The sequence below is a fragment of the Xenopus laevis genome, chromosome 8L (genome assembly GCF_017654675.1).
Source record: "Xenopus laevis strain J_2021 chromosome 8L, Xenopus_laevis_v10.1, whole genome shotgun sequence".
Classification (NCBI taxonomy): domain Eukaryota; kingdom Metazoa; phylum Chordata; class Amphibia; order Anura; family Pipidae; genus Xenopus; species Xenopus laevis.
Window position 1 is genome coordinate 105,833,999 of NC_054385.1, and position 23,820 is coordinate 105,857,818.

The 23,820-nt window shown below is 39.1% G+C and overlaps 1 protein-coding gene across 3 annotated transcripts in view; it reads right to left on the reverse strand.

The window, feature by feature from the left end:
- Positions 1-23,820, reverse strand: part of strn3.L (striatin 3 L homeolog) — a 55,117-nt gene that overhangs the window by 15,699 nt on the left and 15,598 nt on the right. Inside the window, exons 2-10 of one of the 3 annotated variants that reach the window (XM_041572050.1) lie at positions 21,563-21,666; positions 21,034-21,107; positions 20,219-20,297; positions 17,818-17,997; positions 15,567-15,699; positions 14,598-14,733; positions 7,372-7,482; positions 1,429-1,569; positions 200-333 (exon numbers count right to left, since the gene is read on the reverse strand). In XM_041572050.1, coding sequence (XP_041427984.1) covers positions 200-333; positions 1,429-1,569; positions 7,372-7,482; positions 14,598-14,733; positions 15,567-15,699; positions 17,818-17,997; positions 20,219-20,297; positions 21,034-21,107; positions 21,563-21,666 — 1,092 coding nt within the window. 3 annotated transcript variants of the gene reach the window in all.

Sequence of the window (23,820 nt, forward strand, 5' to 3'; positions counted from 1 at the left end):
ATAAACTGCATAAAATTTAAAAATTGTGAGAATACATTTTCAATATATGAAAGTTACTGGGCTTATGTTTCAGCACATTTATGTTCCACGCAGGACTGTGGGGTGCAAATCTGTTTAGATATTTTCTAAAGATCTCTGTACTGTGCATGCGCCAAGTCTGAGCCGGAGATACCCCAGGCCAGTGTGATTTTTCACTTACATCGTAACTGAAATCCGAGTCATTTGTGACTGTGAGGTCAGCCAAATCGCCAAGTCCCAAGACGCTTTCCAGAACATCTTCTGATCCCATTATAAAGGATTTACCAGATCCAGGAGGAAATGCGATAGGCTCAGCTGCAAAACAAAGTTGATTTATTAAAGCTTCACAAAACGTTTCATCATGGTCAACTAATGCTTAAAAATGAAAGCGAGATATTAAAACAAAATGTAAATTCTTAATGATTCCGGACATTAGCTTGTGATTGGAGAGAGGTGCTATTATGATAACGAGGAAAGATACACCCTTCCTTGTCTGTAGGCAACAAAATGGCTAGCTCCAAACCAACTACTACATGGCTGCTCGTTATTGTTATAATATTCTACATAAAAGGGGACAGCGATCCATCTAAAGGCTTTTTGCATCTTGCTTTGACAGAGAGCCGTCTCTTTTCCTTTACTCGCTTATTTGCTGCATTTAAAGGAAAACTAAACCCTAAAAATGAATAGGGCTAGAAATGTCATGTTTTATATACTGAACTTAATGCACCAGCCTAAAGTTTCAGCTTGTTAATAGCAGCAATGATCCAGGATTTCAAACTTGTCACAGGGGGTCACCATCTTGAAAAGTGTCTGCGACTCTCACATGCTCAGTGGGCTCTGAGCAGCTGTAGCTTAGGGGTTGTCGCAAATTATCAAGCAGAAAATGAGGTTTGTCTGTAATATAAGCTGATGCTACAGGGCTGATTATTAAATTCTGATGCTAATTGCACTGGTTTCTGTGCTGCCGTGTAGTAATTATCCATATTAATAACTAATCAGCCTTACATTGTGACATTTCTATTCTATGGGTACTGTATATTGTGAGTGGGTCCCTAAGCTCAGTAAGTGTGAGCATCATGGAGCATGTGCAGTGAATCAGCAGAAAAGAAGATGGGGAGCTACTGGGGCATCTTTGGAGACACACATCTTCCTTGCTTAAGGGATTTGGTTTCCTGGGGCTGGTACAGAAACCCAAAACATAATGTACAACATTTCTAGCCTACTTCTTTAGTTTAACTTTCCTTGTCCTTTGTCACGTGGCTTGGGCTGTGCATCTGTAAGTGACCAGCATTCTGTGTAGTATAGTGTGTATAGCATGTGAATGCAATGGGGACCTTGTGAGATCTATTGCGGCAGGGTCTCATGCACTTGACGTCTTAAAGAAAAGTCTGTAAGGAAATGGCTCAGCACCTTCCTCTGCTCTTCCACCTTCATGATCGGTAATTCTTGAGGAGGGTGTGCGGCCCGGGCTCAGGATTTCTGCTGGGATGTGAGAAGGATCCTCGTCTCCTAGGTCTGCGATCATGTCATGCAGTTTCGTCCTGTTTACCCCTGGAAGAAGTAGAAGTTGGTTGAATGAATATATGAATAGCTAATTTTATCTGTGACTTGCCTGGGCTGCCAGGACTTAATAGATACATACATGTATACCCAAACATTGGTTTACTCTATGTAGTAATTTACAAAGAAATGAAACAGCCAATTGATTTCAAATATGCTTTTTCTACAGGGCAAAACGTTGAATTCCTTGGTATGGTTGCAGTACTATTGCTATAATTCTGTGTGTTCAGTCATCTGAAAAAAGCAGAGCACTAAATAATGAATATTCTGCCATTAAGAACTTTGACAGAATCGCATGATCTTTGTGTTATAATAATATTATATAATAATATAATACACCCAGTGCCCATAGGATGGTGCTCTGCTTCTAGGAAAGGCAAGGAAGTCAATTCATCTCCAAAAACAACTAACCGGATTGGCTGGGACTTTTGGGTGTGGCTGATCTGGGAAAAGTGTAAAGTATGGGTTATGCTTGTTTGAATGGTCTACCATGATTATATATATCAAGGAGTGATGTAAATACTTTGTTAGTTAGGCACTTTCCTCTCCATTCCTTCCATTGCACCTTTTCCTATCTCTTTCTTCCTTCCCCATCTTAATTAGTTCCCATTTTATTCTATACATCGTTATTCTTTTTTTAAATAAACATATCACTTATTTAAAGATCAAGTTTTCTCTAATCAATAGCCAGGCACCCCCAAATAGAGCAGATTCAATTATATTAATATTTCCTTTGCTCGGCACTTGTGTGTTCACCATATAAGTGCAATCAGACTGCACAAAAAGTACATGGTGAGCAGACTCGACCAGTTCACCTTCCTACCTCCCTGTATATCTTTACATTAGTGGGCCCCATGGCTGGATGTCACACCAACTAGAGAGCTGCTGAATACACAACCCTTTTGTTTGGCCACTGGTCAGTCAACACTCTGTGTAATCACCAATAAGCTGGACTTGCAATGCTGCCATTGTTTAACTGGAGTTATATATATCAGTAGCCACTTAAATATATATACACGTACAATGTGTGTTACTAGTCAAACATGGCCATATTAAACTAGAATGGTCATCATCTGACCTATAAAAAATCAATTCTGTAAAGACAGACACCCTTATTAATTTATTGTTGGGACAGCAATACATCTCCTATATGCTTCTGTCAGCACAAATAAGAGATTAGCAATTGTGCTTGGGAAGCAGGTCCACTGCATGCTTTTTCTCCCATTATTCTGGGCCTGAGGCTTCTCCAGTTTCACACCAAAGCTTTCTATTTCCCCTTTGTTCTTTGGTGAAACACACCAGCAGGCACATTTCAGGGGCTGCTGACACCTGAGGCAGCAGCCCCAATGCCGCCTCCCCTCTTGCTCCGCTCTTCTAATTTCCAGCGTCAGAGCGGGTGGAGGAGGGGGGTGCATCACTAGTGCAGCAAGCGCTTGCTGCACTAGAACAGCCGAATTACGGAAATTTGTCTCAAAGTTACCAGAGGTGGCTTTTTTTGCTGCCCTTGGTAACTGGCTGCTCCGTGCCGCCTGAGGCAAGATTCTCACCTTGCACTGATAATGCAGGTCATATGACAGTTAAGGTGGCAATACACAGGCAGATTTAAGGCCTCCATACACAGGCCAATAAAAGCTGCCGACAGACCGAGTCGGCAGCTTATTGGCCTGTTTGTGGGGAACTCAGACGGGCTTCCCCAATCGATATCGGGCCAAAAGTCGGGCAGATCTCAATCTAGCAGGTTAAAAAATCGATTCAGATCGCGGCCGCATCTGTGCGTTTATGCCGTCCCATGATCAGACTGCCCGTATTGCCTCCATTCTGATCTGATCGTGGGCACTTCAATGTGGGCATATCGGGGAGAGATTCGATCATTTGGCGATCTATGTCTATGGCCACCTTTAAGCTGCTGATGATTTGGCAACTTATCTGTCAGTGTATGGGTCACTCAAAACTGGCCTCCCAGACCGATATCTGGCCAAAAATTGGTCAGATCTCAATCGGTTTTTCCTCCCAATCAAGGATGATTGAGGCCCATCATTGTAATATGATTATTTGGCCGTAGAGCCCAACGATTGGATTAGCCCGATATTGCCCACCATTTGGTGGACATGTCGGGGGAAGATCAACTGGTTTAGCAACCTTGCCACATAAGCGGATCTTATAGTGTATGGCCACAAATTAAGAGACACAGGAGGGACAAGGAGACCTGCGGTGGATCAATAAGTTAAACAAGTTTTTAATATAAAAATGATCTCTTTGCTGTGCCCCAGGCCAGATCATAAGGGCATATAATAAATTGGAAAATGTACTATAGTGTGCACTGAAAAGAAGCATGCAACAGAATGGCTCGCATCATTACACTAAAGTCACTATGGTGGCTCTTGCCTTACAGTACAGACACGAAGAGAGCATAGCAAAGGTGCCTCTGTAGAAGTAGATGATGGAACCAACTATAAACATGCGTGCCAAACAAGAGAAGTGAATTACAACACATTACACAGAAAAGCTTCTACTGCAGTAGAAACCCCATTTTACGTTTTTCAGGAGACCAGGGGAAAAAATGGTGTAAAATCCGGGAAAATTCCCCCTCCCCAGCCACTCTCTTACCTTTTTCGACTCTAGTAACGAGAGGGTAACAAGGGACAAGACTGGATGGGAGTACAGATGGAGCTGCAGTATGCCAGGCCCCTCCAAAGTTTTTTTTACAGGGACCCAATGCAACTTTGCAGTACCCAAGCAGTGGTGTAACAAAGGACTGGCTTGAATAACAAGGTGGAGAGGGTAAAACACGGAGTTCATGATTGTGATTGTATACAGACACTCAGTGGGGTTAGGATGAGAAAAGAATGAAAGGGTGAGGCGTCTCTCCAGCAGACAAATAACTCTGCAAACTAGAAACAGCACAGTTTGCCCTGTGGATCTATGCCTTCAATGCACAAAAAACCCATTCAATTTCTTTTTTTGCAGTTAATTTTTATATCGTCTCCCACTGGTACAACTGACACAGATCAATAACCCTCACTGTGTGACTGATTTATTGTTTGACCAACCGAATCCTAGCTTGCCCCTTCAAAATCTGAACAAATTGGAAAAAAAACTTGATCAAATATAAATAAAAACGTTTCACTTGCATGAAACTTTCAGGAGAATTCAGTCAAACCATGCAGAAATGGCTGGGATAGGGCAAATATGGAAATCAAATCAAGGGCACATAGATACTTCTATTATCTCATTATCACATATATTGGATCCGAGGAAACGACAAATATGATGGAAGTGCCCCAACCTATTGTAAGCTGTTTGCGTAACTAGGTAATAGTACAGGTATGGGATCCCTTATCCGGAAACCGGTTATCCAAAAAGCTCAGAATTACGGAAAGGCTGTCTCCCATAGACTTCTTTTTTAAAAATGATTTCCCTTTTCTCTGTAATAATAAAACAGTACTTTGTATTTGATCCAAACTAAGATATAATGAATCCTTATTGGAAGCAAAACCAACATATTGGTTTTATTAAACGTTTGCATGACTTTCTAGTAGACAAGTATGAATATCCAAATTACAGGAAGATCAGTTATAGGGGAACATTCTGGATAACAGATCCCGTACCAGTAGTACAACTTAATCTACATAGATCAAGTTTCATTTGACTTTTCCTAATTGGACCAACGTTGCATATTGTTTTTTTTTTGCAGTAAAGCCCTCTAGTTGTGAGAATAAAAGAGAAGAATAAATACATTGCTTAAACTTACAACTGACATTATACAGAGGTTGTTTAATTAATGAAGTGCATAGCCAACTGCCTAGTGTGATGTCAATTCCATTTAGTGAACAGCTTGGAAATGCTTAGGAGATGAAAGGTTTGAATGTATACACAGCTATATACACAGCTATATACACAGCTCTATGGCACCTCCAGGCCGCTATTCTGAAGAACAAATGGTCATTTCCAAAAATAACTTTTGCAGCTCACTGGGAAGGAAAGTTTTGGTTTGGTTCCATGTTCCTGGAATGCCCTATAGGCTAAAGCAATGCTAGTGTGTGAAACTTTACTTCCCTACTGGGACTGGGGGCTCCTTATTCGTTCTATATGTGCCTATACAAACCTACTGGCAGAAGATCACATCAATGTGCCAATGCATTCCTTGTCCCATGACATTTTTTAATCTGCCCAACAAATATTTGACCAATTTTCAGCCAGATATCAGTCGGGCGTGCGGTTGGAAGGTCCCCATACTTAGGCCATTCAGCTACTGTCTCGTGTATTGCCACCTTTAAAGGGTGGTTCACCTTTGAGTTAACTTTTAGTACCATGTAGAGAGTGATATTCTGAGACAAAGAATATAAATAATGAAAACCAATTTAAAAGTTGCTTTTAGAACATACGAAAAGTTAAATTTAAGGTGAACCACCCCATTAAACTTTTAGTATGTAACAGAATTGCCAATTCTAAGCAAATTTTCAATTGGTCTTCATTATTTTTTTTTTATATAGCTTTTGAATTATTTGTCTTTTTCTTCTGACTCTTTCCAGCTCTCAGATGGGGGTCACTGACCCCATCTAAAAAAAACAAATGTTCTGTAAGGGTAAGGTCACACTGAGCATTTCGGGGAGATTTAGTCTCCTGGCGACTAATCGCATCGTTTTTGCGGCAATCAATTTACCCGAACGCCTTCCCTCACTCTGCACTGGCTAAAATGTAAAATTGCCGGCGCTAATCACACGCGGTGCTTCGTTTTCCGAAGTCGCCTGAAGTTTCCTTGTGAGGCAACTTTGGAAAACAAATAGCCGCGTGTGATTAGCACCGGCGATTTTTAATTTTAGCCAGTGCAGATTGAGGGAAGGCTTTCGGGTAAATTGGTCACCGCAAAGACGAGGCGATTAGTCGCAGGCGACTAAATCTCCACGAAACGCTCAGTGTGACCTTATCCTAAGGCTACAGGTTTATTGTTATTGCTACTTTGTATTACTCATCTTCCCCAAGCCCTTTTCTATGCATATTCGAGTCTCTTATTCAAATCAATGTATGTTTGCTAGGGCAATTTTGACCCTAGCAACCAGACTGCTAAAATTGCAAACTGGTGAGCTGCTGAATCAAAAGCTAGATAACTCAAAAAAACACAAAAAAATTAAAACTAATAGCAAATTGTCTCTGAATATCACTCTCTACATCAACAAAAAAGTTAATTTAAAGACGAACAACCCCTTTAAGTAAATTCTTAAAGGAACAGTAACACCCACAAATGAAAGGTTGTAAAGTAATTTAAATACAATGCACTGCGTCCCTGCACTGGTAAAACTGGTGTGTTTGCTTAAAAAAAAACACTACTATAGTTTATATAAACAAGCTGCTGTGTAGTCATGGGAGCAGCCATTGAAGGCACAAGTTACATGGCAGAGAACAGATTAATTTTGCAGAATACCACTGTATTCCACTACAAAGCTTATCCGTTATATGCAAAGTAGCCTGAGTCTTTTCTCCTTTTCCAGCTTGAATGGCTGCCCCCATGACTACACAGCAGCTTATTTAAATAACCTATACTAGTCTTTCTGAAGCAAACACACAGCTTTTCCCAGTGAATGCTAACAGTATATTATATGTTTATTACTTTAAAACACTCATGTTTTGGTGTTACTTTTCAATGGTTTATCAACAGCGTTTGAAGCTCCCCATAGCCCATTATCACTACAATTGTAGATTTTAATGTAATATGATTTTAATGTAAATATGAATCAACAGATAAACCCAGAAGGGACACGAGTAAAACCATAGAATAAGCTGCACAAGACTTACTCTTGGCCCCTTTAGTTCCCTTGCGTTCCTTGGTGTATTCCTCCTTCAGTTTATTTATTAGTCCCTGGTCTACATCCCAAACCTCTGTTGTTGGGGACAGCACATCCTTTTCTGCATGCAGCATGTTAGTAAGAGAAAGACAGCACACATCAGCAGGCACATTAGCAGCCACTTCAGTTATTAGTCACATATAAAAAGGTTAAAAGTGTGAGAATGAGGTTACTAGAAGCAACAAGCTTGTTTAACCTATCCAATAACAATGCATGTGAATGTATTCAGCTGCTGCTATAATCTGCGTGGGTGGAGAGAGAACAATTTAGTCCCACTCTCCCTTGCACTGCAGCGAGGGTTATAATGTCTGCATGACAAGCTAGTCACTTGCAATATATGCACTGCAAAATAAAGGCTCTCACTACTCCCACAGTGAATCTATATAGTCCGGGAAATAAGCATAAGTAACACAATTAAGCCAATTCCACTCCTGAATGTCCCATCTTCACTGTGTATGGGCTGGTACAGTAAGTAGATAAAAGTACTCAAGTACCCAAATGCACCGAATCCAGGATGCAGTTGGGTATTCGGCCATTTTCAGCAGGTTTCGGATGAAACGAATCCGAATCCTTAAAGGAGACATTCAGTGTAAAAAAAATGTATCAGTGCGTTATACTCATTTAGATATAGAAGAATTGTGCTTTAAAAAAAAGTATTGCTTCAGCCTGATTTATTGAATATTTCTGCAAAAACCCTAATAATAACTCCCTTCTCTTCCTGCTCCCTGAATTCCCAGGATGTGCAGGGGAGTCGGCGGCTCTAAGCTCACTGTACTGTAGGACAGGAGCCAATCAGCAGCTAGCAGGACCTGATAGGGAACTGAAGCCTGTCTTTGCTTATGTAACTGTAGTTGTGTGATTGGCTGTCCCCCTCCTACTGTGCAGGGGCTGTTAGGACACAGCCACCCCTCATTTGAAACAGGGACCAGTGAACATCTATAGGGAGCTCTAATAAAGGGACTATTTTTAAAGAAAATATAAATTTTTAGCACCATGTTATATTACTTATCAGTGTCGGACTAGGACACCAGGGGCCCACCCAAAAATCTTTGACCAGGGGCCCACCAATTAATCTTAAGGGGCTCACTCTCAGTAGTATTATTCTTCCTCTCCTCACTCAACCTCTATTCTCCTAGTCTCTTTTCTTTACATACTATAATAATATAATCTATTATTCCATCTATTTAGTCTCTTTGTTCTCATAGAAATAGGGAATGGTCATGAAATAGGCCAAATGTTTAGCAGCATGAGGGCCCACTGACACCTTGGCCCACCGGGAGTTTTCCTGGTATCCCTGTGAGCCAGTCCGACACTGTTACTTATAATTCACTTTCCGACAGCCTGAGATTATTGGTATATCAATAATACACTGTGAGGGAAGCGATTAGGACACAGCCTTACCAAGAGACGGAGTGAACATGGGCCAATAAATGAGTGCAAATAAAGGTAAAAGCTTACCTGATGGGCCCGGTTTGCACACAGTTATTACAGACCATCCAGGATTCCGTCTCCAGGCACAGGTGTGTCGCTTCGTGGTTTCCAGATGAAGAGTGCAGGTAAATGAAATATAATCACCACACCTGGACACCAGTATAATGCTCAAACTCAGAAGGTAAGGTTTATTGAAGAGACCACACTGCAGATTAGCAATACAGCAATCAACAGGTCCGGACAAAAGATTCCCTCCTTTCCATTATTGCATATATTTTTATACCCAGATCAAAACATTAACATTTTTGATTATGTACCCCACTATAATTCGATTTCATAGGTTAGTTAAGCCCATAGATATCTGATGCTTATATTTTATTGGATTTTAATACATAGCATCATCTGTTCCTGAGCAAACGTCCAGACACTTGTTGTCCAGTTTAGCAACTTCCTAATCTATGATTATATGCCTAATCTAAATGTTCCTAGGTACTTTTTCCTAATGACTCTGCAAGCAGTTTCAATTCTTGTTTTCTCATCATTTGCAAGCATATATATATATATTTTTTTGTTTTGTTGCAACAGCAGGCTGTAAGCTTAACCGTTTATTTGCTAGTGCAAACTACTTGACCCAAACTTGAGGCCTAGTACATTTCTGGATCTTCACAGGCCGAATCCAAAATAGTGGATTTGGTGCATCCCTACATAAAACTCAGCATTTCTAGCTATAATCCTTTTTCAGTTTTAGCTTTAGGGTCAGGGCACTTGCTCAGATTCGGGGAGATTAGTTGCCCGGCGACAAATCTCCTCTTCTTAGGGGCAACTAATCTTCCCGAACTGCCTCCCGCCATGTAGAATGTAAATCACCAGCGAAGTCGAGGAAACTTCAGGCGACTTCGGAAAACGAATCGCTCCGAGTGCCATCCCGCCGGTGATTTACATTCTAGATGGCGGGAGGCAGTTCGGGGAGATTAGTCGCTCCAAACAAGAGGAGATTTGTCGCCCTGACCCTTAATTGACCACGAGCCACCTGCTAATGTTTTCAGCTTCCTTTTCCCTACACAATAAGTGTATGTATGTGCTTCCCTATAAAAATGATGGGTGGGAAATGTGGAAGGTTGCAAAGTAAAAGGCGAACTTGAAGGGAATCTGTCATGACTTTTATGATGTAGTTTTTAGTTCTAAATTACACTGTTTACACTGCAAATAATTTACAGTACTAAAATTTCATTCCTGAACCAGCAAGTGAATTTTTTTTACTTGTAATATTGGTGTGTAGGCTGCTATCTCCAGTCATTTTGCCTGGTCATGTGCTTTCAGAAAGAGCCAGCACTTTAGAATGGAACTGCTTTCTGGCAGGCTGTTTCTCCTACTCAATGTAACTGAATGTGTCGCAGTGGGACCTGGATTTTTACTATTGAGTACTGTTCTTAGATCTACCAGGGAGCTGTTATCTTGTGTTAGGGAACTGATTTCTGGTTACCTTCCCATTGTTCTGTTTTAGGCTGCAGGTGGGGAAAGAGAGGGGCTGAGATCACTTCAATTTGCAGTGCAGCAGTAAAGAGTGACTGAAGTTAATTTTGCGGTCAAGTCACTGGGGGCATCTGGGAAACGGACACCATGTCTAGCTCCATGTCAGATTTCAAAATTAAATATAAAAAAAATCTGTTTGCTCTTTTGAGAAATTGATTTCAGTGCAGAATTCTGCTGGAGCAGCACTATTAAGCGATGCTTTTTGAAAAAATATTTTTTTCCCATGACAGTTTCCCCATTAACCTTTACTCAACTGTAAGGGGCAGATTTATCAAGGGGCGAATTGAAAATTTGAATTTTTGAGTTTTTTTTTTTTTATGGTCAAAACTGAAAAATTCAACTAGGGAGTTATGCAAATTCGATTCACATTTTCGGTCGATCCTATTCACCCGAGTTTAAAAAATTTATTTGTAATAATAAATTTCGATTAATCAAATTTCGAGTTCATTGGAGTTTAACATGAATTAGAAATTTGACCTTTAATAAATGTGCCTCCCCCTGTTACTTCACTTGCTTACTGAAAAGGCTTCTTTGTGCCCATTATTCTCGTTTTGTAGAGAGAGAAGCCATAAGATGAACATGTGAGTTATGTACGGGGGGCCCAGGACATGAGCAAGTGACACGGACATGTTACACGTACTAACTAAAAAGTCAATGATTGACAGTGTTCTTTAGCCTGCCTGTGTTCACCACCTCTCAGTTTAACAATAAACACATGAGCAGGTGGCAATGCCTCCTTATATTTGAATGTAGATATGTGTCAGTGCAGAGAGAGCCAATAAAGAGTGTTGTGCCGTGCATTCAAGCAGTTGATTTAGTTGCAAAACTAATGCAGGACAGGGAAATTGAAGCCACTTTTTAGTTTACACTTAATGACACATCCTTGTGTCTGTCGAGCAGTGCGATGATGAAAAAGAAGTTAATCAATTCTACCGACTTAAATTAACTCCTCCTTATCTGTAAGGGCAGAGACAGGCTCAGATTCGGGGAGATTTAGTCGCCCGGCGATAAATCGCCTCTTCTTCGGGGCAACTAATCTCCCCGAACTGCCTCTCGCCGGCTAGAATCTAAATCACCGGCGGGATGGCACTCTGAGCGATTCGTTTTCTGAAGTCATCTGAAGTTTCCTGGTGAGGCAACTCGCAGCGACTTTCTAAAATGGGTGAGGACACTCCATGTGGCCTAATTCACCATTTATCTAGTTTAAAATATATCCTGCGCAAACCATTCTTAATCAACTCGCAGCGACTTCGCAAAACGAAGTGCAGCAATTGCCACCCTGCTGGCGCTTTACATTCTAGAAGGCGGGAGGCATTTCAGGGAGATTAATCCCCGCTTGGCAAATAATCTTCCCGAATCTGAGCGTGTGTCTCTGCCCTAAACATGCACAGGCTGCAATTAGGGAAAGGGATCATTTATAGACAACAGAAAAATCTTTGAACTATTTCCTTGACTACGGTGGAAAAAACCCCTCACAAAACGATTCAGTAGCACATATACAGGAACAACAGATTTTCGGTGCAAATTCTATTTATTTAGCCGAAATTAAACATAGAGAACAGATTGCCTTTAATTAAGAGCTGGTTCCACTTTGCCATTTGTAACAGCTAATTAACTGCAAAGCCATGCAGGATGCACTGGTGTATTATTCCTACGTAAAATTGCAAAAATCACATCCATCAAATGTTACACTCAAACAGAAGCAAATTAGGGCAAGATCTTTACGTCATGCAGCTGCTATTTCAGCGTCTCTCTAGTGAAACCCTTTGTTGAGGGCACTACAATATTCCCTAAAAGCCGGGCAGAGCCTTGTTAAGCCTGCAGTAGGCCTCTAACAATGCCATCAATCCATGAAAAGCACCTACTCGAAACATTGCTGCACAAACTGTTTGGCTATAAAGGGAATGGAAACAGCCGTCTCAAAGGGATGATAGTGTGTGTGTGCTCAATTAACTCTTCCAAGTCTGAAGCAGAGGCAACAACAATTTATAACAAGCACTTAACAGCAAATGAATTTGCGCAGTTCCTGTGCTTTGGAAATACCTTTCATAATACATCTGAAGAATGAGCTGAAACATCTAATCAAACTTTTATATGCTAAGCTAAGTCGCATAAAAATGTCAGTCTTTATAGGAGTGTTCTCCTAAAGCTTATGGTATAAGGTCACACCATAACAAGTTTACAGAAAGCAAACCATCATTTAACGGTGGTTTTTTTCAATTTCTGCCATTGCTACACAGCAGCTTGTTTATATGAACTATAGTAGTGTTTCTGAATCAAAAACATCAGTTTTACCAATGCAGGGCAACACTACATGATATTTTCATTACTTTAAAACACTCATTTTTTGGTGTTACTGTTCCATTAAGCAAAACCATTCACTAATCTGGGGAGATCACTGCTCTAAAGCCAGATTCACTGGCAGCCATCATTAATAAAGACAAGCATTTAAATTGTATTGTATTGTATTTTTTCTCCGTACTACAGTGCAGTATGTCAGTAGAGCGTTAGCGCTGACTCACGATGGTCTCTGAAAAAGTAAAGACTATGAGAAATCGATTAAATGCCCACTATATTACATTTTTTTTTTTAATACTAGTAACAAACAGCCAACACCTTTACATGGTTACTCCTGAGTCAATCAGCCAACTGTTAGAATAGAATTGGATTCATTAGCTGGTTGCTCACTTGTTTAAGCAGATGAAAAATAACAGTTTTTCAAAAAGATTTTATACTAGCAACAATTATCCTTTCAAGTCGGAGAATCAAGTTTATTGTCAAAAACTGGGGTAGAAAGCGTTAAAGTGATAAGGACACTAAAAATTTTCTTTTCAAAATATTAAAGGAAAACTATACCCCCAAAATGAATACTTAAGCAATTGATAGTTTATATCATATTAAGTGGCATATTAAAGAATCTTACCAGAATGGAATATGCATTTTAGTAAATATTGCCCTTTTATATCTCTTGCCTTGAACCACCATTTCGTGATGGTCTGTGTGTTGCCTCAGAGATCACCTGACCAGAAATACTGCAGCTCTAACTGGAAAACGTGTGGAAGCAAAAGACATGTGACCTAACAAGTATAGTTTGTTTGGTATGTTTGTGTGCACAGTGAATCCTACGATCCCAGGGGGCGGCCCTTGTTTTTTAAAATGGCAATTTTCTATTTATGATTACCCAATGGCACATACTACTAGAAAAGTATATTATTATGAAAATGGTTTATTTACATGAAGCAGGGTTTTACATATGAGCTGTTTTATGCAATATCTTTTTATAGAGACCTTCATTGTTTGGGGGGTATAGCTTTCCTTTAATCTACATTAAATGTTACATATAGGTCACATTGATTGTTTTTTTGCGGATAGTTCTGCTTTTGTAAGTAATTATTTCTTGGAAGTTCCTAAAGCATCAGGCAAATACTTTTATAGCAAAATTATAAATAGCATTCAAAGATAATGTTATGATGGATGTAAAAAAAAAAGGTTATTTTCTGGTGCCAGTATCTCTTTAAGCACCTTGCTTTAAATGTTACTTTCTATTTTAGAAGGAAATTTCACTGTGTTCAGCGTGAGCATGATGACCCATCTTAAAGGAGAACGAAAGCTACAGAAGCAGTTTATTGCCAATAGAATAACCACAATAGTGCAAGCTAGAACACTATATTTATTTTGCAGAATGCTTTACCATACCCTGAGTAAACGGCTCTAGAAACTTTCTCGATTTGTTTAGGATAGCAGCGGCCATATTGGCTTGGTGTAACATCACTTCCTGCCTGAGTCTCTCCCTGTTTACTCATAGCTCTGGTCTCAGATTACAGCAGGGAGGAGAGAGGGGGAGAAAGCAGCAAACTGAGCATGCTCAAACCCTAGCCCTGGAGGTTTGTGCTGAAAACAGGAAGTGTGATAAAGAAGTCCACGTGTACAGGAAATAGAAGGAAAGAAATGCTGTGTTTGTTTTGACATCAGACTCAGAGCAGCATTACGTTGAGGGTTTACTGGTGTATTTATATAGACCTTTCTGATAAGGCTTACTTATTTTAGCCTTTCCTCCTCATTTAAAAAAACAGGACCCACAGGTTAAGCATCTCTGCTTTAAATACTGGTTTATTTTGTTAAAATCTAAAACAGTAGATCTGCTACTGTTATAATGTAAGGAGCATCGTAACAAGGCACCATGTCTTCAGCACAAGCCAGATATGTGCTTACCCCATTCTGTCCCATCCCCAGAACTCCTCGCTTCTCCTGCTCCTTCTCCATCTTCTGCCGTTACTAGGAAATCAAACTCCTTCAGTGCTTCCTCTGTATCATCGGCAAGTTCAGCTGCTAAACCTTCATTGCCAATCTGTAAAGCAAAGCAAATGGGGGTGTTGAAAAGGAACTCTGTGAAGAAAAACTGATCCCAACACAGATTCTGCACACAACTTGCAAGAAGCAACCACTGTAGTCTTCCCATTGGTGGAGAACTGTGATCTTATCTTACGGATACATTCCATAGGGTTTCAGAATCATCACACACATCTCTATCACCACATTATGTCAGTGCAGACAGAGTTGTATTGTGTGCCATTGTGAGAAAGGATCATTTATTCACCCCCCCCCTTATCTATTAGCGTATCTTGTAAATAAAGAACCTAATATTTTTTATGGAGATGTCCACAAAAAACAGTTTTTGCGTAATAAAAAAAAAGGGTAATTCTAGGCAACATTTCAAGAGACATAATTGAAGATGGGAGCTGTATTTGTTTATCCCTTTCAGTTCTCTGGTTCTGACTCTTGATATAATGTAGTCAACTGCTTTGTGTCTGTTCTCTGTAAATCAACTGGAGTTTGCTACATTGTTTAAGGGGTGATAACCAGAGGTGTAGCGGATGTAAACTATATTAAGTAACTTGGACAAGGAAAGGTCATTGGGCGGTTGCCTTTTTCAGCCCAACTGCAATCCCCTATGCATCCATACTAACCAAAGCCCAGTGAGCGCCCATCTTCATCCTAAGAAAAAAATATGCATGCTCATTGGATGGCAGGGGCTGCAAACACTGCAGCCAACAATAAGATAAAAGTGATCTCACTTTGCACCTTCTTGTGGATATATCGTTTGTTCGCCTTTAAAAGCCAATGAATTCTATCACTATGCTTTAAGGTAGTGCTCCCATTTAAATGTAGCACATATCTTACTTTATGCTTCTTATTTATTTGCTGCTTCTCCCTTCTGTCAGGGACATCCTCAATTAGGTCCCCTTCGTCTTCTTCGTCGCTGTCATCAGCACTTTCTAAGAAATTAAATGTTTCAAGAACATCACCTGAGTTCCTGTGGAGGAGTAAAAGAAAATCTTATTATCAATGGATGTTTGCTCTATAAACCATTTAAAGGAAAACTAAATAGCACAAGTTAGGCACACCCCTGTGAATCTCATCGCTATCCTGGAAACTGGGCTTGAGCTTCTCTTCTTTAGTTTACAAAAAAAACCAACAACAAATGTCACTTGCTGAGGGTACAGAAGACAGCTGTGCCAGCACCTTTATATAGTTCTAGGTTTCAAGAGAGGAACTGGTTCCAGGTTAGAGATGAGTTTCATTTTTCCCAACAATAAACAAGCTTTTTGTTATACTTTAATAAAGCAAGCATACAGAGGTGCGAGTCCTGGATTCTCAAGGAAGGAGCTACTTTCAATGGCCTTTGTTCTGATCATCATTACTGTCAGGCAATATGACAATAAATCAGATAATGTTAGTTGATGAAAGCGGAAACATTGGGCCGACTATGAGAAAACTGGGAAGATGGCGGCTATTTTGTGTGCACTTTAAATCAAATAAATACTAGTACATGAAGCTGGACAATCTATTCGCTAATGAGGATAGAAAATGGCCATGTATGTGGTCACTGGCCCAGGTCCATAAACTGCTATGGTCATTCTGCAGTTGTGCACTTACAAGCCAATTTGACTCAATGTGATGCTGAGATTGGGATCCCAATCATTAATGAATCCTGAAAGATTATATAAAGTGGTTTGTCAGAGCTAAACTGCTTTAGTACCCTGGGGTGAATGCCATCAGGCCTTGCGCCTCTGTTTACTTCTAGCTCTTACTTAAGAGTCAAGCAGTCACCAATACTTAAATTAAAGGGGAACCAACGCAAAAATGAAAATGTAATATAAGCTTCAGCATACTGAAATAAGACACTTTCTAAATACAATTAATTAAAAATTCTGCATTGTTTCTGCAATTATCAAGTTTATGTTCACTTTCCTTCTCTCAACATCTGTTTTTCTCCATTGTGTCTTCATGCAGGAGTTGGGTGTACGATATTAATTGAAAGTTAGATCCAATATATCTTATACGGGGGCTCCTTTTGCCTAGAAGAGTTATTAAAGCTCACTCTATTAAATCACCAGACATCATGTCTCTCTAGATGCAGGATTTTTTGCAAAAAGCAGTTATTTTGATATATTTTGTTTGTACTGGAATCAGTTATTTGAGTGAGCTCTATTTCATCTGCTAGGAGAGGAACCCCCCCTCCTATAAGATATATTGGATCTAACTGTCAATAAATATCTGATACCCAACTGCTGCATGAAGAGAGAATGAAGAGAAACAGATGCTGAGAGAGGGATAGTGTACATAAACTTGATTATTTCAGAAATAGTACAGAATTTTTAAGTGATTATATTTAGAAAGTGTCTTATTTCAGTATAAGGAAGTTTATATTACATTACGTTCCCCTTTTATTTAAGTATAGGTGACTGCTTGACTCTGAAGGAGGAGCTAGAAGTAAAAAGATGTGCAGGGCCTGATGGCATTCACCTCAGGGTACTAAAGAAGTTTAGCTCTGTCATTTTCAGGATAGTAGAGCCATTTTGATTACTTTCTTATTGACGTAATGAAAAAAAAAAAAAAAGTAGTGGTTTAAAATCTCAGCTTTCTCTCTGCTTCCATTCACTGATTAACTTCTGATAAGAAAGTATACCACTATTCACACAATTGCCCTTTTCATTTTCAATCTTAGCTTGTGTGAATGGCTTTCTTGTAGCTAATAAAGTTTCAGCGAATTCATTCCATTTGTCTTCTGTGCTTAACCCTATGAAAAGACTGCCTTATGGTACAGAGATGGCCTTTTAATGCCAACGTTTGCAAGCCTAAAATTTACCACCTTAATCAATGGCCTGTGCAATATAAATTCTGACTTGACTACCCCATTATTTTAGTCAATGTCCTAATAAAGGCTGTTTCCTGCCATTGCGCATTCAAAATACAGTCTAGATATGAAAAACAAAAAATTTAAAAAATAGCACGACTACCTGATGCAGGTGGGACAAATAAATCATCATATGAAATAACTCCTCCATAGGAGACAAGCCTTGTTCAGGTGACTAATTATAACTGATGCAATTCATAAGTAAACACAGCAGCATGGAGTATTTGTACATACCTTTTGTTTGCTTGTCCCTTTTGTTTAAGAGAAAGAGAGTCCCCTCCATTGAGGATCTGTTCTAGGTTCTTTGTTTCCACTGAGCCGTTTGGCTCTGAGCCTGAAAGTCCCAGCAAAGAGCGTACCCTTTGTGACCGCACATCCAGTATGGTATCTGTGTATCCAACCTCCTGAAGGTACCTGTTCAAAGAAGAATTGGGGAAAGTCAGATTAGGTGGGGAGTACAAAAAATGACTGCACACATTCCTTTAAAGGGGAACTATGGCAAAAAAGAAAATGTAATATAAGCTTCCTCATACTGAAGAAACTTTCTACATACAATCAATTAAAAAGGTTGCATTGTTTCTGAAATAATCAAGTTTATGTTCACTACTCCTCTCTCAGCATCTGTTTCTCTTCATTCTGTCTTCATGCAGCAGTTGAGTGTGAGATATCTTATAGGGGTGCTTCCTTTCATATGAATTAGAGCTCACTCAAATAACTGATTCCAGTACAAACAAAATAACTGCTTTTTGCACAAAGTCTGCATGTAGAGAGACGTGATGTCTGGTGATTTTAATAGAGTGAGCTCTAATACATCTTCTAGGCAAAAGGAGCCCCCCTATAAGATATATTGGATCATTGATCTGACACCCAACTCCTGAATGAAGACAGAATGAGGAGAAAGATTCTGAGAGAGGAATAGTGAAGATTAACTTGATTATTTCAAAAACGGTACAGAATTTTTAATTGATTGTATGTAGATTTTTTATTTCAGTATGCTGAAGCTAATATTACATTTTCTTTTTCGTGATAGTTCCCCCTTTAACTGGAAACAGTGTAATATTAAACTGGGAGTATGGCAATAAAACAATTCATATACAGAAGACTAGTTATAGTGGTGCTTCACAGATGCCTGACAAGACAACACTGTGTTCCAGAGCTTAACCCTTTCACTGCCACAACTTTTCATGGCTTAATGTCTTTTTGGTCTCAATGCACAGCCGTAACCTTCCTTGGAACCAACATAGAATCTGTGTTATTGGCAAACAAAGGGCTAATGCAGACAGGAGCCACACATGCAACAAATGTCGGTTGGGTCCTCAAACCATTTATTAACTAACAAAGAGTTTTTATTAAACAGTTAAAAACACATCAGTTAATAGTGCTGCTCCAGCAGACTTCTGCACTGAAATCTGTTTCTCAAAAGAGCAAACAGATTTTTGTTATATTTAATTTTGAAATCTGATATGGGGCGAGACATAGTTTCCCAGCTGCCCCCAGTCATGTGACTTGTGCGCTGATAAACTTCAGTCCCTCTTTACTGCTGTACTGCAAGTTGGAGTGATATCACCCCTCCCTTTCCCCCCCAGCAGCCTAATAACAGAACAATGGAAAGGTAATCAGATTGCAGCTCCCTAACACAAAATAAAAGTTGTAGATATAAGAACAGCACTCAGTTAGTAAAATCCAGGTCCCACTGAGACACATTCAGTTACATTGAGTAGGAGAAACAGCCTGACAGAAAGCAGTTCCATCCTAAAGTGCTGGCTCTTTCTGAAAGCACATGACCAGGCAAAATGACCTGAGATGAAACTACACACAAATATTACAACTAAAAACAAATATACTTGCTGGTTGAGGAATGAAATTTTATAGAGTGAATTATTTGCAGTGTAAACAATGTAATTTAGAAATAAAAACTACACCATAAAAATCATGACAGAATCCCTTTAAAGTTTGGGGGGATAAGAATCCCTCACAGATCCCCAAATTGTTAACGGTTTAGTCACATGCTTTGGCAGTTCGTAACTGGGTTAAAGCTTAATGACAATCTAACAATATTAAGCAAATCAACAATGTCAATGACACCTTTAGGCAGAAGTTACAGTCACTCAAAAAACCTAGTTTGGAAAACATGTAGTGGAATTTCACAACTTACCTTTTTAAGCAAGTGCAAGTTATTAGTGACTGTTAAAATGCATAACTTCAGATATGGAAAATGCACTGATTATAGCTTTTGTGTCTAGGATTACAACCCCAAACAACTACCATAAATATATCAGTTGCACTTCATAGTCTCCCAGACTCACTAGCACATGTGTCTACACATAACCCAAAAAGGTGCCGGCCTCTTGGCTGTGAAAGCATTTGTTACAGATCAGCAGCAACTGCGGGCCCTGCATGCTGCGGTCACATTGCTGGAATGAACGAAGCTAGAGTTTATGGATCAGGTTTTTAAAGATCGTATATAAGCTGTATAGAACACCATAAGAAATGAACCCTTCTATTGCACTATAAGCAAGGAGCAAAGACTGAAATGGATACACAATACTGCCTAGCTTCAATAGCCAATATTCTAGTAGGAGTGTGACAAAATGGTAACCAGATCTCCCACACAAACACTCACTTATTTACTTACTGTCTTAACAGCTGACGGCCTTGTTTCCAGGTCAGCTGACTATTCTGAGGCCCAGGGGAAACCTCAGAATCTTTGGTTTCTTCTGAAACATAAAAGTAAATATAAACATCCAACAGCAACCCCGACAGATCTGTATATTACCTACAGTTTTTACTGCAAATTGCTTGTATTTCCTGTTTTCTGGCACCAATATCACTTTAACCACTATTATTTTTATTACTAGAATAAGCCTGTCAGTACATGCATTTATTAAAGCACTATTTATACATGTATAAAACTATATATATATATATTTATATATATTTAATTTTAAAATCTGACATTGAGCTAGACATGTCGGTTTCCTAGCTGCCGCCAGTCATGTGACTCACGCTCTCTTGTCACTATTTACTACTGTACTGCAAGCTGGAGTGATATCGCCCCCTTCTTTTCCCCCAAGCAGCCTAACAACAGAGTAATGGGAAGGTAACCAGATAACGGCTACCCTTACACAAGATAACAGCTCCCTGGTAGATCTAAGAACAGCACTCAATAGTAAAATCCAGGTCCCACATTCAATTACATTGGGTAGGCGAAACAACAGCCTGCTAGAAAGGAGTTCCATCCTCAGTTCCATCTGAAAGCACATGACCAGGCAAAAGGACCTGAGATGCACCTACACACCAATATTACAATTAAAAAAACACACTTGCTGGTTCAGGAATGAAATTTTATATTGTAGAGTGAATTATTTGCAGTGTAAACAGTTTACTTTAGGGTCTAGGGCCTACTGGTCTAGGGCCATTGATCAAATTAGACAATTTCCTTTTACCTACCTGATTCAAATGTTGGCGTCTTCAAGTCTCCTTGATTTAACTCTGTTCCATATTTTAATTTATGGTACTTTGACCTAAGACATAAGGTATGAAGTTATTAAAAATATAAGCTTAGAAAAAAACTTTTGCGCAGCTACAAATATTTAAACATAGTAAGAAATCATAACAATTGAGCGAGAGTGAAAAAATAATAAGGGGGATGATGCTTTCTCGCCTTGTTCTGCATTTTCACATGATTATGCCGGTGCCCCGTACTCCAAGTTTTTCACATGTAGCAATGTGCATTTATAAAGAGAGGAGGGTATTTTCGGGTGCTTAATCACTGAGCATATTCTACAATCACCCTAAAAACCTCATGAAGATCAGAAACAGTATCACTCTGAAGAACCACATCAATCAGCAAGTTTTCATTTTATTATAAAATGCATAACATGTTTCGGATCTAAAGATTCTTCATCAGGTGCTCCCAAAGCAGAAGGCAAGAAAGCCCTGCTGTAATACTATTCACAAGCACAATGGCTGTTCTTACCTCTCTTGTTTTAATGCATACTCTAACATCTTTATTCTTCTTACTAAATCTTTCTTCAAATTTTCCTGACCTTTTCTTTCTCCTTGTAAGAAGGCTATCCGTGCCTGCAAAAAAATAAATATAACACCATTTGTTAAAGCACTTAGTAGCAAATGACTGAAAACATGGTCAAAGACAGGGAGTAAATTCATTGCAGGCACAAAAAAGCAGCCCTATTTAGTGAGATCTGGGCCATGGGCAATAATTCACACGTAGACCAGGCCGTCTAGTTGCCAAGTTAGCAGCTTTCATTGCCACGTGTAAGGCCACTTTGAGAGTGAAATACATAAGCTTGAGGTACGGAAAAATAGCCACTAACAAATATTTGAAACCAGTACAAGTAATGTGACAACAAATACTATAAATCAATAAAGACTATATAAAAGGATGTGTAAATGATAAGTAGAATTATCAGAGAGTGTCAATATCTTTTCAGCATGTACATAAATAAAACGGTTTCCATGATTATATAATGGCATGTAAAAAAAAAACAAAGATTTTTCATTTTATAACATACACAAATTTCTGAGAGTCATGCAACACATATCAGCACCTCTTTAAAGGATACAACTTACTGGGTATTCGTGATTATTGAGTATTATATAGTGAATAAAGTTCCCCCTCTTGTAAAATATAAGGATATTATAAGTTACCGAGGAGTTTCATGACCATATAAAAACACGAGGCCGAAGGCCGAGTGTTTTTATACAGGTCATGGAACTCCGAGGTAACTTCTAATATCCTCATATTTTGCAACTGGGGGTACTTTATTTATTATAATACACAAATTTCAATGAGTCATGTGACAGAAATGACATCAGAACTCACCGTTTATAACTGATGACATCAGAACTCACAGTTTATAAGGATATAATTTACAGGATATTCATGGCTTTTGTGTATTATATAGAGAATAATGTACCCCCTACTGTATAACAGACAAGTGTCACAATAATATCACTATGCACCATTTATAAGAATATATTGTAGAGAGAGAAATGTTCACAGCCCAGCCTGTTTTAAAAGTGTAGCTTCCCAAAATATTTTACATTTCATTGGCTCAGGATGAATGAAGCAAAGGGAGCAGGGCCCTCATTACCTCTTGTATCAGGTATCCGTGTATTTTTGTATATAATGTGTATGTTCAGTGCTTTATACATACGAGTTAAAGGCGTGGTTTGCCTTTAAGTCAACTTTTAACTTGATTCTAATCAAATTTTCAATTGGTCTTCATTTTTTTTTTTTTTTTTTCCAAATGATTTGCCTTCTTCTGACTCTTTCCAGATTTCAAATGGGGGTCACTGACCCCATCTAAAAAACAAATGCTCTGTAAGGCTACACATTTATAGTTATTGCTACTTTTCATTAATTGTCTTAGTATTCCACCCCTCTCCTATTCATATTCCAGTGTCTTATTTAAATAAGAGCATGGCTTCTAGGGTAATCTGGACCCTAGCAACGAGATGGCTTAATTTGCAAACTGGAGAGCTGCTGGATAAAAAGGTAAATAACTCAAAAACCACAAATAATAAAAAATGAAAAACAATTGCCTCAGAATATCACTCTCTACATCATACTAAACGTTTAAAGGTGCACAACCCCTTTAATAGTAATAAATAAACTCACTAAAGTAATGGTCACTGCATTGAAACCTACACAACTGATGCACATTCCTTTACATGCTAAATAGGTTGAGTAGCGTGTGTAATGCAGCAATTTAGGGACGAGTCACGGGCCATACGGAGCCTGGGATAAGCTTGGCACTGAAATGTCAGCTTTATATGATGATGCTAAAAAAAGCCACCAAGAAAATGAAAGAAGGTTCCCCAGTGGCATGCATGTCAGAAATTAGAACAGGAATGTTCAATTCCATGTGCCAAGGCAATACTGAAAAATACCTATCCTCTGGGCTGGCATTCTTTGACTCCTGCTCTATTTAAAGGCATCTCTGGCTATATCATGATTCAGAATATTATCCTGGATACAACTATCTGGGTGAAATGTACACCAATATTTCTATGTCAGTAATCTTGCTAACATGTATGGGGATATATATATATATATATATATAAAAAATAGGGGTCAGTACAGATATGGGATAATCTCATACCCATATCACTTTATAACATGTAGCTCTGTAGCCATGAATGAAGGCTAGGGCCACACAGCCCGAAATGCAAAGTCTCCCGTTTCTTTGTGAATCTGCCCGAGTGTGTTGG